The 19,947-nt window shown below is 36.4% G+C and overlaps 1 protein-coding gene across 1 annotated transcript in view; it reads right to left on the reverse strand.

Annotated features, from left to right (window-relative positions):
- LOC121409558 overlaps positions 1-16,369 on the reverse strand; it is a 38,880-nt gene extending 22,511 nt beyond the window's left edge. Inside the window, exons 1-2 of the mRNA XM_041601470.1 lie at positions 16,261-16,369; positions 1,069-1,805 (exon numbers count right to left, since the gene is read on the reverse strand). Of these exons, the coding sequence (XP_041457404.1) occupies positions 1,069-1,761 (693 nt within the window). The 5' untranslated portion in view covers positions 1,762-1,805; positions 16,261-16,369. The remainder of the gene's footprint in view (positions 1-1,068; positions 1,806-16,260) is intronic.
- Between the last annotated feature and the right edge of the window lie 3,578 nt (positions 16,370-19,947).

A 19,947-nucleotide genomic window follows, 5' to 3' on the forward strand; every position in this document is an offset into this window, starting at 1 on the left:
AGGACAGCTCAAATCTGCTTTTGTTTGTTAATGTCTGATGATGTGTTTTGATGGTGACTGTTCTGTGCAAATATATACATGTAGAATTGATAATGAGAGATTTCTTTGTTCTTTGAAAAAACCTCAGTTCAAGAACTTCAAGTTCAGAGCAGGCCTTGTACAGTCTCCTAATAATAAAAACACACATGGTGACACCATGATTACAGCCGTAATGCAGAAAGCAGGTTACTGTTTTGAACAATGCTCTGTATTTATAAACATGTAGGCTCAGTCCTGTGTAGGCTATTTCTCAATTAAAATTTACCTTGCAATGTGTGCAGGACTTTGTAAATTGCATTGCAAGTAAAGATTATGTTCATTTTTTTTGTACATGTGTCAGGTCTTGCACGTTATGCATATGATTTGAGACAAGAAATGTACATACCAACGGTACCTGCATTTATTTCCTGAAAAATTTGCCCGCAAAAGGTACAAGCTGATTAATTTCAATCAAGCATTATTGTAATCCAAGTAGTAGATGAATTTATCTAAAGTCTATTTTGGAACGGAAAATATCCAGGGACTATGAATTCTGTATATCAAAAGTCAAGTTATATTGGACCCATAGGCGGATCCAGAGGGGCCTCCCCCCCCTGACATCCTGACATATCCCCCCTGCCTGGTATAGAAATTGAGAATTAAGTGACGGGGGGGGGGGGGGGGAAGAGGAATGGATAGTCCATTTCCCTTCAATCACCATGCTAATAGGAGGCAGATGGAAATACAATGCTTCACTTCACAACAGGGATACAAGATCAGGGAGAGAGGGACAGAGAGCGGGAATAGAAAGAATGGGAGGGGAGATACTGTATATGGGTAGATGGGGGGGGGGGGGGGCGGTGCATGTAAATGAATCTAGTCATACATTTTATAACACAGCAAGAAATTGAAATTCTGAGACATCACTGCAGACTGCCATGAAAGTGGGATTTATATGTCTGTACATACCGGGTATAAATACATAAATATGTGTTTTTAATGGCCAAAATTCCTACTGATATCCCTGCATAAATTGTATTTTATACTCACAGTGAACTTCGCCCTTTGTTCCATGACCTCGTATCCACTGATAGGCACATAGAGTTCATCTAATTGTTCATCCCCTCCTTCCTCATTGTTTTCAAAGACCAGAGGCGAGTAGCCCAGGATGGATCCTGCCACGTTACCCATCCCTTCAGCAACCTCTTCCCAATTCTCTTCTTCTTCTCGTTCAAAATGTTCCCTATCCTGATTATAATTCCTTGTGAGCTGGCTCGGATACCTCTGGCCTCCAGCTGCCAGAGGTGTAGAAGTACTACAAGGTCTCCCTGCTCCAGAAGCGACTAACCCTGCAGAAGGTGAAGTACTGTTTTCGGCACAGTTGGTTGCACAAAGTGTAGAACTGATGGCACCGCTTTGACAAGGAGAAGATCCAGCTCCCTGCCCTAGAGTACCATCACCATTTGAGTCATGGATATTCCTAACTGTCCCTGTAGACACGTGAGTAGTACTTTGTTTATTGACTTCAGCACTGTGACTGATTGATGTGACATCAGCAGCAGCTGAAGAGGAACCCTGATTGTCTGTCCTCTCAACTGAGAGGGCGCCATTTTCTTGGATGGACTGGCAGGATTGGGTAGTACTGGTATTGGGATTGTTTGAGTGATGAGAATTTGGTTGATCTACAAGGCTCTCAGGGGTTGCCTCCTCGGCAACCACAACGTCTCCGTCACTGTCTGACATCTTGATGTCTGGTGACTCAGGGACCTTTGACACTTCACATAGCTCTGTGGTATATAAGAATGAAACAAAGAGGGCATGATGAAAGAAAGATCTGGAATTCCATTCCTAGATATTAAAGTGCTAATGGAGAAAAGAGAAACAAGTGTAAAATCTTTTCCTCTACATGGAGTTTTGTCTAAGAATCCAATTGGGGAAATGGGGTCTGCTAAAATATAAAACAGACCACTATTCAAAAGAAACAATGCTCGAAAGGGCTATTATTCATGATTTTAGAAAAGTTCATTATTGAAAAAGGCCACTATTCAGGAGATAAAGAAGTGGGTCATTTCAATAACACACAAAGAGTGTTATTCATATCAAAAGAGTCAGTCTAATTTATAATTCATGGACTTTGTTTGATGCAGGGTCACTATGTGGCTAAAATCTGGATGTGGTTGAATTTGGATGAAAAAAACTTTTTTCTGAAAATTGGAAAGCCAGCAAAGTGAGCAGCTATTTAAAATTATGGAATTTTTGTCAAAGATAAAGTATAAATTAAGAATGCTATGACAGTCATCTTGTAATACTAAAGAAAATTCAATGAAAATTATGATGTAGTATTAAAAGATATATATACTTTGGTGAAATTTTTAAGGGTGGCTGGCTGGCTGCAGCCCCTTCCAAAAATCCACTAGTACACCATTAATATGCCAATCTGAAGAGAAAAGAATCTGCTACACCAAATTTATTTAAGTTATTTGATTCCCAAGCAAGTACTGTACACCCCTCTGCCACATGATCTATGATCACAGCCTGTAATATATTTACACCGGTATAGGTGGTTGAACTAAGGCAGAACTAATGACTAATACAGCTAATTCAATATTGGTGCTCAGGGTTGCAGTCGGGCAAATAGAGATGGGGGGGGGGGGATGTGCCTATCTTAGAACAAAGACCTTTACGCTTTGATGGTTCCCTATTTGAGCTTCTAATTGCCACTCAGAAGATATTGTTCATAAATCATTTTTGTCAAGATATTGTTGATTGTGGAGACATGTAGATTTAACCCTTCCAAAATACTTTACAAGTTAAAACAGATTTGTATCTTTAAGTTAAATATTTTCACCCTTGTGTAGTCTGCTAAATGTAATTTTGTCCACATCCTTCTTCCTACAGTGTTATGGAAAGTTGTTACATTACAACTTACAATTTTGAAAAATTTCTACTCATTTACATGTAACATGCAGGTATTTCAGATATATAACAATGAATTTAGTTCCAAGCTGACAATAATAATAATACTAATAATACATTGTATTTATAATAGCGCTTAATACGTGATGTATCTAAGCGCTTTACAAAAATTTACAAAACAATTAGGTACATGTAGCATACATCAATAACATTGGACAGTTAACATACAAGAAAGGAAATGTACAGTGTAAAGTATTTTCATATAACAAATTACAAATTAGCTAAGAAAACTGCCTACTCAAGTTGGGAAGTACATGTACACAATGTGAACAAATAATGAAAATAATAAAAACTATGACGTTTATTAATTAAATAGTTCAAATACAATCAGTTTAAACAAAATGAATTATCAGAAATACCATAACATATGCATTATGTTCAAACAATAAAACAGGCAATAGCTAAACATAAACAAACAAGAAATCAAGGAACAATCGTTTGATATTGACAAGATTAACTTCAAACTTAAAACTTAAAGGAAGAATTGTAGAGGTAAGTTTTGAGAGAAGCTTAACACCAGGTATTTCTGATCTGGGTATAATTTCTAATCAGAAAATACTGGGTATATTCTGATCTGGGTATACATGTAATTTCTAATCAGAAAATACTGGGTATATTCTGATCTGGGTATAATTACCAATCAGAAACTACCTGGTATTTTATGTGATCAAGTGGGTATTAAAGCTTCCGTGATCAATGTTACATTATCTGAAAATCAGACCAACTGGTATTAGACCTACATGAAGTGGCAGAGGCGGATCCAGCTTTTTATAAAGGGGGGGTTTGGGTGGTATGCGAGGGAGCGTAGCGACCGAGTCCAAGGGAGCGGAGCGGGCAAGCGAGGGGGGAGGGTGTGGGGTGTCCCCCCTCCACTGTAGGGAAAATTTTTGAAAATCTCTGTGTGAAAATGGCGTTTTCTTGCATCTAAATCACCACTATTTTTGGTATAGAGGCCGTTGCCAAATTAACCCCAATGAAAATTTGTAAAATTAAGTTGCATTTTCCTGCAATGTAAGGCAAGTTAACAACACAGATACAAAGAATTGGGGACCTTGGAATAAGCACTGTTAGCCTAATACTTATATTATGAATAATAATAATAATAAATGAAATAAATACATAGAAATAGAATAAAATAAAATTACAAGTTTAAAAAATATAAGATTTTAAAAAATAATCCCCGGATTTTTTTGGGGGGGGTTGCAACCCCCAACCCCCCCCTCTAGATCCGCTTCTGAGTGGATACATAAAAAATTGTATAGGCCTACTACATATCCTACAACTATGGTACTGTACATGGAAGGAGAAGGGGACTGAACCAGCAATGGGAAGACTGTTACAAGGTATGGCCACTATGCCACTGTATTAGATGTATGGAATTATGATGAGGCAGACAGATGGACAGAAGAATTCATCACTGTCTTCTATTCAGAGATGTAAATTTACACTTGCTGCTGTGTTGAAACAATGTTGAAAGTAATGATATTTTGCTTATTTTCACATCTGTTTGATGCAAAGAGGGAACCGATTGATGTCACCCACTCACTATTTTTTGTTTTCTTTTTTTATCATATTTCATTATGATGTTATCAAACAAAAATAATTAATCTAAAGTGGGATTGAATTGTTGTGATGATTTGATGAAGAATCACCATATTGTCAAATTTGCGCAATTTTTTTTCTTCAAATATTGTATAGTTTGTACAATTAAGTACAAAAGAAATAATGAGTGACATCGACTCTCTTATTAACATAGCACAGTCAGTGTTGTGCAAGTAAAATAAGTGATACTTACATCCAATGAAAATGTGTGAATAACATGGCACTTACATGTACATAGTGTATGGCTTTAATATTATAGTTTGAGTATCCTGTGTGGCAGGGGAGCCTATAAAAGCTACATGTCAGATGGATTCATGTATTTCCAATGGGGTTCTTTATGTATGATGTACATGTACCTTTAAAAGCTGATGGCTCCCCCCCACCCAAAAAAAAAAAAAAACTTGTGGAAACACGAAATCGTGGCAAAAAACGCTTGTGAAAACACAAAATACACGTTGCAGCAACAACAACATAAAATTGTGAAAACAATAAATTGTAGTAAAAAAACACTTGTGAAAATACACAAAATTGCAGTAAAGAACACAAGTGGAAACACAAAATCGCAGAAGAAACACAAGTGGAAAAAAATTGCAGCTAAATATCATGGAGTGCTACTACCCTTCTAAATTATGAACGTGACTACATGTACATATACATAGAGCAAATGTATTTGGTTTTTCTAGTTGATTTTCTATTCATTTATATCAATATTTCTTCAGACTCCCACAAGGGCATGTGATGGCAATGAAAAAAAAAACCCCAGGAACAAAAGCCAAACAATCAAGACGACAGACATTCAAGTTGTCTTGTCCTTGCAATGTCTATTTAATTGGGAAGGGAATAACATTGGGGTTTGGACCAGTTTTATATTACAAATGCAAAGAAGAAACATGTAAATGCAAATGCACGGTCCATAGAAATTTACAAGGAGACCATAATTACATTCATCATAGTGTGATTCCACAGGGACAATATATATGAGGGTTATTATTTTCCTGCTCCTTTTAATTCTACTTCACAATTTATTTACATTGGACCCAATGAGAATTTACAGAGGCTATTAGGCAACTAATACTGGGGTTAATTTGTATTCTTTTAATAGTAAAATTGCCCTCAACTGCACCCTCACCTTTTTTCTGTTCTGATACTGTAATAAATTTTCTAATAAAGAGAAATCATTAAAGGTCAAGACTTGACATGTCCACCCCAGGAAAATGCTGACTTGAATAAGAAAAAAATCAAACTAGCATAGTGCTGAAAATTTCATCAAAATCTGATGTAAAATAAGAAAGATATGTCATTTTAAAGTTTCGCTTATTTTTCACAAAACAGTGATATGCACAACTAGGTGAGTCAGTCGATGATGTCCATCATTCACTAATTTCTTTTGTTTTTTATTGTTTGAATTATACAAAATATCATTTTTTATAGATTTGACGATAAGGACCAACTTGACTGAACCATATAGTATTAAACAATGCTAATTCCACATGTTCAGGGAGGAATTAATTGTTGTATCACTTGACAATGAGGAGAAAATTAGAATATTTCATATTTCATATAATAGAATACAAAAGAAATAATGAGTGGATGACATCAGTCTCCTCATTTGCATACCAGCCAGGATGTGCATATAACTGTTTTGTGAAATTAAGCGAAACTTTAAAATGTCATTCCTTATTTTACATCCGATTTTGATGAAATTTTTAGTGTTGCTTGTTGGATTTTTCTCTTTTTATTCAAATCAACTTTTTGTTGGGGTGGACTTGTCCTTAAAGCAATTGAGTTATTAACAGGAACCTCTGAACCTATCAATTCTTTATATTTTGTCATTTTAATTCTTTTGAAATGTCTTTTAAACTTCATTCGTATCCAATAATGTTATTCAAACATGGTTGGTATGAAAGACTATGTATAGCTCAAAATAATGACTCTACCTGATGTCATCAAATTACATGTATAGCCTTGTTTTATCCCATTTTCCTTCCTCAATCGTTTCCTATTGCTGACTTTACTGAAAAAATTAATCTCTACATGTACATGTAGTTCATTCAAAGTACAAATACTATTACTGACATAAAAAATTCATAATGGTGAATAAAGTACTTTAGGAACCAAGATAGGTTATTTTACATGCTATTTTTTTGCACAAAATGTGGACATCTCCTAGCTTCACGTTTCACATTTACAATGGCACACAAACATATTAAAGTGAAAATATGGATTATGATATTAATATCATCAATGGAAAAAAATTATATATGCAGTTGAATCTTTTGGGATCATTTATCTGATTGAGTCTAACTGGCAAAATTTGACTTAAGGTGGAAACAACATGTTTTGCATGTTCTGGGTCTGTTTCATAGAATATAATAACAAATTTGCAATAGTGCTGAAATTATTCAATTTTGGGGGCTGAAAGCACGGAGGTCCATGCCAAAAGTAAATTTGTTATGAAGTTTACAAGTACTTGATATCATAAGTATTATCAGTCTCAAAGATACAAGGCCCTGGTCTGATGAACCTGAAGATACTACCCAATTTTTCCCTGACATGGTAATTTAATTCCTTGAAGCATATAAGTTGCTGAGCTACTGTACAACTTAACAGTCGAGGTAAGAAATAAAAATTGTAATAAAAAGTCCTTGAGAAAGTGCTAAAACAAGTTGGCTCATATGTTGTGGCCAGAGAGACAATGGTGGGTCCCCGTTTCATAAATACATGTACTTGTAATATCAGCAAAAAAAAATTGAAGGCTTTCAGTAGCTTTTAACTGTTATTGTAAATTTTTATTATAACAAGTTTTATGAAACAGACCCCAGATTTGATATTACAAAACTAGTGTCCCAAATATCTATAGGTATTATCATGTCATAACTAACATAAATCACACTATAAATTGTGCACGCCACAACTAAACTTCCCACAAAGCAGAAAGATCAACTCTCAAAGAACAGTATATTGATCTTGCCCTTTCATCCTAAAATCAATTTGGATTCTATGAAAAAAAAATGTGAAAAATTTTGTGCATTAATAAACAAACGGTTTAGAAAAAAAATCCCTCAAAGAATATGAAAGAAGAGTTTTCATTTTTTTTTCATCACATACATGCACAAACAGTTCCTCCATCATGTCATGTGTTATACCTGTAAAGGCAGTTTTTCTGAGAATAAAAAATTACTTTTCATGTGTATATTTACATATAGATTCTCAGACATATTTTCAGTCCTCATAACTACTGATAAACATGCGATGTCACAATCAAAATGTCAAAATTCCTAACTCTGTTCATATGGATTCTCATTCAAACTTTATTACTATTTCTCTCATTTTCCGACTTTTATTAACCAACTCGATATCAGGAGGAACCTCCCCTTTATAAAGATACCATATTCTATATTTCTATTTCTAGTCTACATGTACATTTTCAATTCAGAAGATAGTCATTAGTTACAAGCAAATGATGACTGCAATGATGTCAGCATTTCTAGTGTAGTTCCACAATACAGACATATTCGTTGCAGCCAACGACTTACATGTAATACACAATCTCCACGTCCTACGATTCTAAATAGAGTTTTCATTGAATCAACAAACCAGTGGTTGAGCCTGGGAGCCAAATTACAAGATCATTTTTCTGACTCATTACGATGATAAAACAAATGCCGATGGAAAATAACGAACATTGCTTGGTGTTTACAAAAGAGGCATATCAGAATTTCCAGAGGGGATAGTTAAAGAAATATTGACACTCACCCATCCTATTCCACTTGAACCATGCTCACAATGACTGCATAATTTGCGTAATACAGCATGGTACATACATGTATACACTTTATAATAAAAGGTTTTTATAATGCACAATGCACCTACAATGAGTACGAAAATTTGTCTATGCTCCATGTACATGTACATGCTCTGCCTACGTCAATTATTCATTATGAATTAATAACCAATTGAAAAGAAAACCTTACCAAAAATGTATACACAATTCATGTTTACCTTTTAAATGCTGGATAACATGACTGAATGTTTGTACATGTATTGAAATCAGTCAGTGCTTTTGGAAATTGTGAAGTAGTTGTTTATTTTGATGGTTTCCTTATAAATGCCACCCACTGTTTACACTGGTAAATAAATACATTTATTGTTGAGATGAATTTAATACCAGGGAAAAAATTACACAGGGGCTGGAGGCAATTTAGCCCCTGAAATGCTGATAAGAGTCCTGGAAACTAAAAAGAAGTTCTGAAAATAAAAAACACTTACGATGTTAACTTAAAGCTATCCAATGTCGCATGTTTACAGAGTAAGTTGTGAAAAGTAGACCTTGAAAATTGAGAAAAAATTTTGCCTGATTCATACAAATGCATTCATGCAAAAAAAGCCTGGTACTCATACAATGTTTGCTGGAACACATGAATATTTTCAACTATCTTCAATAGCCTACAACGAGCAAAATATAAAAACATGTGAAAGAGGCTATTCAATTACGCTTTCTAAAACTAATACTCTAAACTGATTCAGGAAACCAGTCAGGAAGATCGCTTTGCTAGCATTCCCACTTGATCACACGAAAGTGGTTTTCAAAATCACTTCACGTAAAGCGATCTTTTTGCTATGGAAATGCTCTCAGTGGGGTGACAGTGACACGTTTCGCGCGAAATTCGAAACTGCAGCGTAGGCATTCTACATATGTCGTGTGGAGAAGCACGCTCAAAATGTGCGAAGATCGCTTCCCGAAGAACGGTTGTGTCCTCACTTTATACGCTTTTAACCCGTTCAACAGGGCAAAGTGATCTTGAAAACTACATCGCGAGGTGGTTTTCTGAACCAGTTTGGAAGATCGCTACAACAGTTCTCACTACACGTGAAACTAGTTTCCACTAAACTTGTTTCCAGTAAACTAGTTTTAGGAAGGTAGTGAGAACGGTGTCAAACTGTTTCAACACAAAGTTCATAGAGTTCAAGAAAAGTTAGGAAGTAGAATGACTGTATGTTACTAGTCTACACCTGACACCTGTGATGCACATTCAGTATTTAAACCGTATCAGACATCTGAGCAGGGCAACTTTGAAACATTGTTGCCTGCTTAAGACTGGGATCAATAAAAGTCCAATTTGTTTATCCATGGGCCCAATTTATTGCCTGCTCAAGAAAGTCAATGAGAAAATGCATGGAAATGTAGCGGGCAATAAAAGGCAGCGCTTACATCCGCGTATTCTACGAGTTTTGTACGCGTCCTTGAACCGCGCAGTGCTATACGTCATAATGGTAAATCAAGTTGAGACAACGCTGGATACTGCGTCCCTAGGCCAGGGACGCGTCATTTCAATTACATGTACGTCACAATGGTTAAGTTCAGATGCCCAGTCTGCTCAACATGAGAAACTAAATTCTCATTCTAAAAATTTAAAATATCTAAATTTTAATGATTTTTGCTCTAGATGTCTGATTTGTTTAATAATAGCAATATTGACTGGCCTGGGGGGCGAAAGGACATATATCGCCCTCACTAAATTGATATCACCCTCGTCTACGACTCGGGCGATGTAAATCTAGTTTGGGCGATATAAGTCGTATCGCCCCGAGGCCAGTCAATATTGCTTTATTATCCAGGTGGAAAATGGGTTTTGTGACTTTTGTCACACAGGAATGTAACATGAATAATTTTAAGGTGATAAAAATTCTTTGGTTGCTCATCAAACTGATGCTACATGTATAAAAGCTTTCTGTATTCAGGTTTTTCTTTCAACTCTGGACTAGTGAATATCATGTGATTTTATCATTAAACAATTTGTTAAAAAACAGTAAATTGAAATCTTAATTTTCATGTACAAGCCTACAGTATAAACAAGATTTACCAATATCCATTCTTTTCTGAGCAATGCTATTTTATTGTAAAAGACACTGTACATGTACATGTATATAGGAAACTTTTTTTCCTACAAACTTTAGCTTGTGAAAAAGTTAATACATTGTAGTTCTCTACTTTGATGCTTGATGTTTAACTCCTAGTATTAAGCGGTTTACATTTTACACCAATATACATGGGATAAGAGCAGACTTGGCCTTTATTTCTTAATCATATTCGAGCCAACAGAAAAGAAACCATACATCATACATATATGTACATGTACACATGCCATTTAGGATAAAGAATTTCATCATAAAATACCCACAAGTCACATGCATTTTAGCAATTCATCCTTCATTGATGAATAAATGAACTGACAAACATAGTTCCCTCTCTATTGATTGAGACGTTTGTGATTGATTGGTTTTTATTTGATTTTCCTATCTGCACACAAATTACAATATCTTCTCATTCTACTGTCGATCTTTCGTCCCACTGTATTGTAATTCCTCAAACATGCAAGGTTTCCCATACCATTTTCATTCCAGGCCATTAGCCTTGTGTATCCTACAGTCTACCTAATTTGTTTACAATTCATCTATCACATCTCCCATGCATGACACTGGCAAGGTACAAAAATATTTAAAAAACAATGGTCTGTATCAGGTTTACAATTACAGGGGAGTACATGTTATTGTATCTTGTATCTCTGTACTTTCCTGAGGATTGACCTCATGATTTTTTACCTTGATTATTAAAGAAATTTGTTTTTCACTCATGAATATCATAACATTTGTGATATCCAAATGTGACTGAATACTTTTCTTCACACAACTATCAACAAAAATATTTTGTTATCGAAGTTCTCTGATATGAAATTATCTATGACCCTGACCTAGCAACCTGAAACTATACTCACCTATAATTTCTCATCATTTTTAAATCATAATGCTGACTGATCAGCAGCGTTCTCGCCAGAAAAAAATTTACCCATGTCGGGGACTTGTGCTGCCACTCCTGGGGGGTGGGAGCGGGAGGGGGGGTTCACCCCTCCCACGCGGAGCGCAGAAGCGACGGCCTTTTCATCAAATAGAGATGCTAAGGAAGCCCCATTGTGGCGTATTTTTAAGCCCACACAAATGCACATAAATGCAGATACTTGCCGTTCAGTCCAAAGAAAGAGAAAAAAAAGCCTATGCTTGCGAAGAATGAAGGCAAACAAGCTATTTCGTGGGAAGAGTAAGTTTTCTTCTTTTTTTTTATGTTTATAAAGTTTGAATTCCGAAAATCATCGTCGATACACAAATATGGGCAAAGGCTCTTGGAAATCACGAAATGCATTCAACTTCGGAACAAAACAGCGTTCATGATTGAGGGTCATGTGATATGTAATGGAGTTGGTCAATAGAGTCGAGACGCGTCATCCAACTTAATTCGCTGAGCTAGCTGAGCGCATGCGTGTGGCTTTCATGCACAATTGCACATACACAAATGCAAAATATATCACGGACACTTCCTAGTGATTTACGACTGTGTGTTCCAACACCAAACAACGTAATGGCGTGTAGATCGACATGTAAGTTTTGTGTGAGTCTGTGATCTGACGTTTCACCATGGAGCATAGCCGGTGTGATGTGCGGGGCAAACGGGGGAATAGGCAACGGAACGACCGTACCGTGCCGTCATATGCCCGCAATAGCAGCCACGAGCTAGCTGGGCGCCTTGCCACTTTCCTAGCCGTAGTAGGCCTGTAAGTGGTCTTAAGTTGGTGGGACTTTGGCGCAACCCGATAAATGAAGTTGATATCACTATGATGAGTTCATGGAGTGTATTATTTTTTTCTGAATATTTCCATTTAATTTTTCCACGCATGTCGCTGAAATTTTACGCATGGTTCCACTTGGTCTCCATTTCCGCACGCATGGTGTTTGAACCATGCGTATTATACCCTGGCGAGAACGCTGCTGATCAGTAAAGTACTCGTTCACTGTTCTTTCAAACTTTGAGTTCCCCAAATTCCCCTTTTTAAAGGTATGATCAGTACACTCAAATATAATAACAAAAGCCCAGGGCCCATAATCATAACATCTTGAAGGGGAAGTTTACCCTGACAAGAAGTTGGTTTTAATAAAAGCAGGAAAGTACAGAAAATATATAAAAGAATCTTGAAGGAATATTGGCCCTGGTCTTTGAAATTAGGGTTCTTAAACTTCCTAATGATAACATCTCAATAACTCTCCTTAGTTGGTTGGTGAAGGAACAATAGCTGCGTTCAAATATGCACAATGTAAACATTTGTTATGCACACCATATCGAGTGTGGATCTTGCAGGTTGGCTGTCTTGATAAATATTTTTTCTTTGTTTATTTTTTTTGCAATTGTAATATACATGCATTTTTTTGTATTTTTTCCCTGCCCCCCCCAAAAAAAAAATAGTGTTCAGTTTACTAAAAGGGCTACTTTGGATACTAAAACAAAACAAACTAGATTTTAATTTGTCATGAGGATGAATTAGGTGGTCTTTCATTATTTCCAGCAGAGCTGAGTAATATATACATGTATATTCGAAATAAAAGGTCAAGTCCACCCCAGAAAACTTTTGATTTGAATAAATTGAGAAAAATCAAATTAGCATAACACTGATAAGTTCATCGAAATCGGATGTAAAATAAAAAAAGTTATGACATTTTAAAATTTCACTTATTTTCACAAAACGGTTATATACACAACTCAGTGACATGCAAATGAGACAGACGATGATGTCCCTCGCTCACTATATTATTTTTTCAATTCTACAATATTTCATTTTTTACGGATTTGACAATAATACCTTGGTCACATTTGCTCTACGGCGGCCATACGGCGAGTTGTTTTATTCATTTCTATTCAAACCATCTACATGTATGTATACATGTAGCTGGTACAAAAAAATGTTAAAACAGCCGTTTTCGACTCGCCATACGGCCGCCGTAGAACAAATGTGACCGAGGTATACTATAAGGACCACCTTGACTGAACCATACAGTATTAAATCATGGTTATTCCACATATTCAGGGACAAATTAATCGTTGTTTTACTTGACAATGAGGAGAAAATTTGAATATTTCAATTTATATAACAAAATACAAAAGAAATAGGGAGTGGATGACATCATCAGTTTCCTCATTTGCACACCCACCATACATTGTATGTGCATAACTGTTTTGTGAAAAATAAGCAAAGCTTTGAAATGTCATAACTTTATGATTTAGATCACATTTTGGTGAAATTTTCAGTATTATGCTTGTTGGATTTTTCTCTTTTTATTTGTATAAACTTTTTGTTGGGGTGGACTTGTCCTTTAATTATAGGAAATTCCAGGATGAAGATCAAAAGACAAAAAAAAAAAAAAAACTCTGGAACAATCTCCCCATCTCCATCCGTTATGCATCCACTGTCGAATCTTTCAAAACACTCCTCAAATCTTACCTCATTAAGCAGTCCTCTTAATTCCATATCCTGATCTCTCTCACTGTATTTTGCTAAATTCTTTTTTTCTTTCCAATGCGCTTAGAAACTGTTGTATTAAGCGCTATATATAAATGTTGATTATTATTATTTATTTTTTTTAACAAGAAAAAAAAAAGGGGGGGGGGGTTCCAACCAGGGACCCTCACTTGACAAGGCAGACATGTTCCTCATTCAACCACAATATTTCCCATAAGCAATAAACATGATGAATGAAACTTAATCTCAAATTATAGACTAATCTGGTAAAAGACTTAGATAAATAAATAAATAAATAAGTAATTAAATAAATCAATAAATAGATAAATAAGTAATTGAATAAATAAATGAAATCAATCAATCAATCATAAGGGAGAAGTTTGATGAATTCATGAAAAGTGTCTAGTAATACAATCCACTAGTTACCATACCATGATCCATGTCACAACTCACAGATTTACAGCTTTTACACCAAGGCAATAAATGGCCATGATGGCATACAACATCAGTGATATTGTAAAAAAAGGGAATCTGATGATCTCTGCAACAAAATGACATCTAGTTACATTTTGGAGGAATCAGCCAAGATCTAGTCTAGATTTGTATGTATAATCTAGACTCTAGTAATTGTGGCAATGCCTGCATTTTTTTTTCTTTTGCATAAAATTTAAGGTGGAAGCACTTGCTCACTGCCAAAATCCTGCCTGTGTGGAATCTAAGACTATGGTATGCCAATGCAGTACCCAACACTGCTTTAAAAATCATTAAAATAACACTTGTGTGACCCAAAATACTAATTTCTATACAGCTGCAATTTATTTTTCATTAGTAACTTGGGAGTTGGGAATGATTTTTGCATTCACCAGAGAACTCCAAAACTTGAATTTTGAGCATATTTTTAGGTACACCCGCTATTGGTGGAAGTAATATGGCAAGAAAATTTTCATTTTTAATCTCTAGATCTAATGTTAAGGTCTATTTTTAACTTAGAAAATATAATCAAAAGAATGAAAGCCAATGATGATTAGCTGTAGATCTGATAGAATCTGACAGTATCAGACAATGCAAGCATTTGTTCCAATGAAAAAGAATATAACGCCAAACATTGCCAACTTATTTTGCCACACATGGTCATAGAGTACCATAGTTAAGTTACAGAGAACAAATACTGAAATAGATCATAATAAGTTGTTCATTAAATGAATGAGTGGGTGAACAGCTGTGAATGGAAGTTCGCCTAATATAAGAAAGTATTGCGTATTATATTATTACTGAATACATGATTATTGTAACTATTGAAGAAGCACTAATAAGAAGCAATTATTATTATTATTATTGTCAGTAGAGGCGCATGGCCAATATGGGAGACTCTCTCCAATAGGGGAGACAATCTCCCACATTGGAGACTTGCTTTGCAAAAGGACAAAAGAAACAACACCAACAAAAGCATGATTTTTTCCACCCAAAATTTTGTCTCACTGAGGTCAGAAGCCCATTTGTTTTGTGGGTGATTGACAACAAAAATCCTTATCAAAACAAAAGTAGACGGTGAAAAGGGGTAATTTTTCATGAGGAATCTGCTTATCTCATTTTTATTTGCCGCCAAGGTAATCCTTTTGCCGCAAATGTAAACAAAGGAAATTGGTCTCCAAAACTGGAGACTGTCTCTGAAATTGGATACCCAAATTCTTCACAAAAGTCTCTGATATTGGAGATAATCTCCCACATTGGAGACAGTCTCCAATATTGGCTGTTTGTGATCATCATTAAAGTGTTTGGTAATAGGGCCTATAAGAAAGTGATGAAATGGAAAATAGGGCAAGGGACACTCATTCTATGAACAAACAAGGTTAGGGATGGAGACGGGTGCCCAGCTGACACTTGAATGAAGTTGAAGCCTTCTTTTTTGTCTTTGGATTCAATAGCTGTAAATAATCATCTTCTATTTTGATCTCTATAATATTTCCTTACATTTTTTTTAATTATAAATTGATGAAACTTCACGTTTAATTTTTCCAAATGATTTTCTAAAATTTATCATCCGGACACACAACCTGTCAGGACACAACAACTGAGTTTAGAGCTCAACTCTAGCACCGTAGCTTGGCCAGGAGTTGGCCCTAGCCTGGCGGCGGAGCTCCATGGCCCTGGCCTGTTGTTAGCGCTGTGAATACAAAGAACAAACCACACACACGAATGAGAGAGGCTATAATTCAATAAATCTTCATAATAATAATGCGAATTACACATGGAATATCCAATCACACACTGCAAACTGTAAAGGGCAATTTCTTTTTCAACAATTCTAATATTATCTCACCTTAATCGGCATCAAGAGAAAATGGTATTTCCAAGATCAAGAAGGAGCTTCCTTGCGCTGCAGTTTGGTACCGTTCAATTCATCAAAGGAACTTACATTAGAAGACATCTCAATCCAGTGAGTTTCAATTTCCGTAGGATCAGGGAAATGGGTTCTGAGAAGGATTTTGATGATGTGACTAGTTCTGTATGCGAGGGAGCGTAGAGGGAGCATAGCGACCGAGCAAAAGCAATTACAAATGCTCGAGAAAGATTTTCATAACCATTTCATTAATGCAGGCGCGTAGCCAGGGGGGGCGGTCGCCCCCCCAAAAACGTCCCCAAAAAGAAAAAAAAAGGGAAAAAAGGAGAGGAGAAAAGGAAAAGGGAAGGGAGGAAAGGGAAGAAAGGTAGCTTTGTGTTTTTTCTATTTATTCTTTATTTTTTTCTCAAAAGAGAAACTCCTTCACTCTTCTTGCTCTAAATTCATATATGAATTTTGCTTCCGCGCTGCGCGCGGTTAAGTGACAATATTGAAGTTCTCCATTGTTCCCCCACCTTTTCTCTAACCCTGTTTTTCCACCTCAGCTATGTGCTTCTTGCCAGTTAAAATTGTATACATTAGGGCATGAATTTGAATAAGGTTAGGCCGAAGTAAATATATGAAGTTATCTTTTTTTTCGATTGATCGCGCAACTTCTGGTCTGGTCGGCTCCGAGCGGGTAAAATCTTTATATCAGTTTCTGCCGTCACCTCCATAAAGTCAGCTTCTCCCGCTTTTCAGCTCATTACTATAAACAACCATAATTTGGGGGCAAACAGGTTCCTAATTTAAAAAGAGGAAGGTATGGAATTCGTGTCGTATTAAATAAAAAAGTACAATATTTTTTTTATCAAATTGTATTAAACTTCATGTCATTTCCCTGTATACATTCATCTCCTGTCCTGTTTTGCGCCCTCAGTTTGAAATTTTGAATGACACTTAAGTTTCTTTATATTCAAAATGAAGCGGTTCAGGATAAGTAAAAAAAAATAATCATCCTTTATTATATAGATAGATAATTTCAATAAATCACAGAAGTTTCAACTTTATGCGCACTATTTTCCTTGTAATGAAGTTCAATAATCTTAGAAAATCAATTGAATTAGAGACGATTGGGTATTAGAGATATATACATTTGATGAAACGTCCGCCCTTTGAAATTTCAGAGTTTCATTGCTCTGCGCGGGGAGGAATATCTTCCTCTACCAATCTTCTCCTCTGTTTTGCGAGTTAAAAATATGCACTGATGCTAAATTGTTTGTAATCAAATCTGATCTTTCCAAAGAAAGTTTCAATATATCTTTGAGAATACCCTTTTCTCGGGACCCTTTTTATGGCAAGAAAATTTGATAAATCACTTTAGCTTCCGCGCTTCGCGCTGAGTTATCATTTTAATTTCCTCCATTGTATACCTCTTTTGTGCGTTTACAATCACTTTTGAAAACAAGGTTCAAAATCGCAATATAGTCAACCGAATTGGAGGTACTAGAGACAAGAGAAACGGCTCCTTTTCATTTTAATTTATGAAACACTAAAAGCTTCGCGCTTCGCGCGGGAGGGGGAAACTCCCCCTCCCTGCACCCACCCCTAGGGAGCCCGCTTCGCGCGCTCTGTAAGTGTTGGCACGCTTCGCGTGCATTTACCGCCCCCTCCAAAATGAAATCCTGGCTACGCGGTTGCATTAATGTTGTTTAAACACCCATCAGGCCCATATTGGTGTCTAATGTAATGTAGATGAGGGCATAGCATGTGTTTTCACTTCACAATAAGTTAAGTGGGATAATTCAAGAGGGGGCTTGCAATAATGTTACCCTTTCCAGCTGGCATTTCATTTATTTATACGGGAGAGAGCCAAATGAAAGAGCAAAAATTCCTACTTGCAAAAGAGATATTTTTGATTTACAGAGATAAGACCTAGATCTATAACGTAATAGGTATAATAGAATATGGTAGTGGTGGGGTTTTTGATGTCATATTGGTACCACCCCGGGGGGGGGGGGGGCACTCGACCAAAATGAAGTGGTATAGGGTGTGCCGCGGGCGAGACAAAAAACGGGGGCCTTGGAACGGGCTTATTGTAAAAAGGAGGGTCCTCGGAACGGGCTTCGGAACTACTATTTTGTGAAAACGGGGGTCCTAGCTTGGAACGGATCGCCAGCTCGTCTAGATCTGGACCTTTGTGGTTATTTGTTTGGAAAACCCTGCATGCCGATTCACCGCTCTCAGATTGAGCGCGCCGGAGTTTTGGATATTTTTTTTCACCCCACCCAATCCGAAATAATATGGATCGACAACCGTAACTTAAACAGGGGCAGCAATCCTGGGGGCGAGGCGGAGTATTTTACTTTGAAGTACTGAAAAGTGCCCAGTTTTAAGAAAGAAAAAATAATGTTTTCTGTATCCAGATGTTATTTTGAGAGGGAGAGTGTAAAGTTTTGATTTTAGAGCACTTGAAGACATAAAATGGAATACTGCATGGATTATTCAATACATACATACACAAATATATTTATTTTTTCTTTGTAGTTGATTTTTTTGTGGGGGGCGGGAAGGGGGTACTGGCTTCAGTCCTCAAACCTCCCCCTGAACCGCGCCTGGCGATAAGTCTATTACTGCTCTCATGAGACCTATTAAGAAAAAGCCCAGAAGGATCATTTACCCAGTGGCGTAGCTAGGATTTTTTTCTGCGGGGGTGGGGGGGCACTGGGGGTCCTTGCTTTTTCAGGGGGGGGGGGGCACCGGCCATTTTTTCCGGTGTGTGTGTGCCACAAGGGCGGATCCGACTTTCGCCAATAGGGGACGGGGCCCGAAATTATCTTCACCTATATTTTCCCAGATCAGTCGCTTATAGTTTCATTCTTATGAAACAACATAAACATGAAGTAATCTCATAAGCCTTATAAAAAGTGCGAGCGCGAACCGCGAGCGATTTTTTTTTTTTACTTTCATGTATTTTTAAAAATTTAATATTCTGGGCAATGTTATGTGTGATCCTGAACAAGATTCGTATGTAACTAGATGGTTACTGCGAACGCCAAGCACGAGCAGAAATTTGTATTAACTGTTCTAGCATTATCGAAAAGGGACCTGTTAAGAACTGCCTACAGTTACCCACGAAGACGGTATATACTGCGAGCACAGAGCGCGAGCAAATTCTTTTGACATTCCGACCTAAAAAATGTTCATTCTAAGCACTTTTTGTATTAAAAAATGGGATAGGTATGTAAACTAAACACTTGATGTGAGCGCGAAGCGCGAGAGGAAGAAAATTTAGATTTATTTATTTATTTTGTTGATATCATTTCTATAATCGTGACATTATCTGCAGTTCAATTCTGAACCATAATGGAAATTTTAGATTGTCTTGTACACCGATTTGTGATACATGTTTTCAACTTCCCCCTCTACTAATTTTGTTTTTTATGTAAGGTTTTACTGAGAGAATAAAACAATTTAATTTTGAATTACTGATAATTTTGTTTCGTTTGTGTGTGCTAAAACCATCATACTTCTTGCAAGAAGTATGATAACTCCGACGGAGAATTTAAAGGCATAGTTAATTCTCCTTTCTCCTTTCTTCTCCTTCCTCGTCATAGGAGAGACCAACGTCTATACTTCTAGAAACATAAAATTCCCCTTTTACCAGAAAAGATTTCTCTTTGATCA

This window comes from Lytechinus variegatus, chromosome 2 (assembly GCF_018143015.1).
Source record: "Lytechinus variegatus isolate NC3 chromosome 2, Lvar_3.0, whole genome shotgun sequence".
NCBI lineage: Eukaryota > Metazoa > Echinodermata > Echinoidea > Temnopleuroida > Toxopneustidae > Lytechinus > Lytechinus variegatus.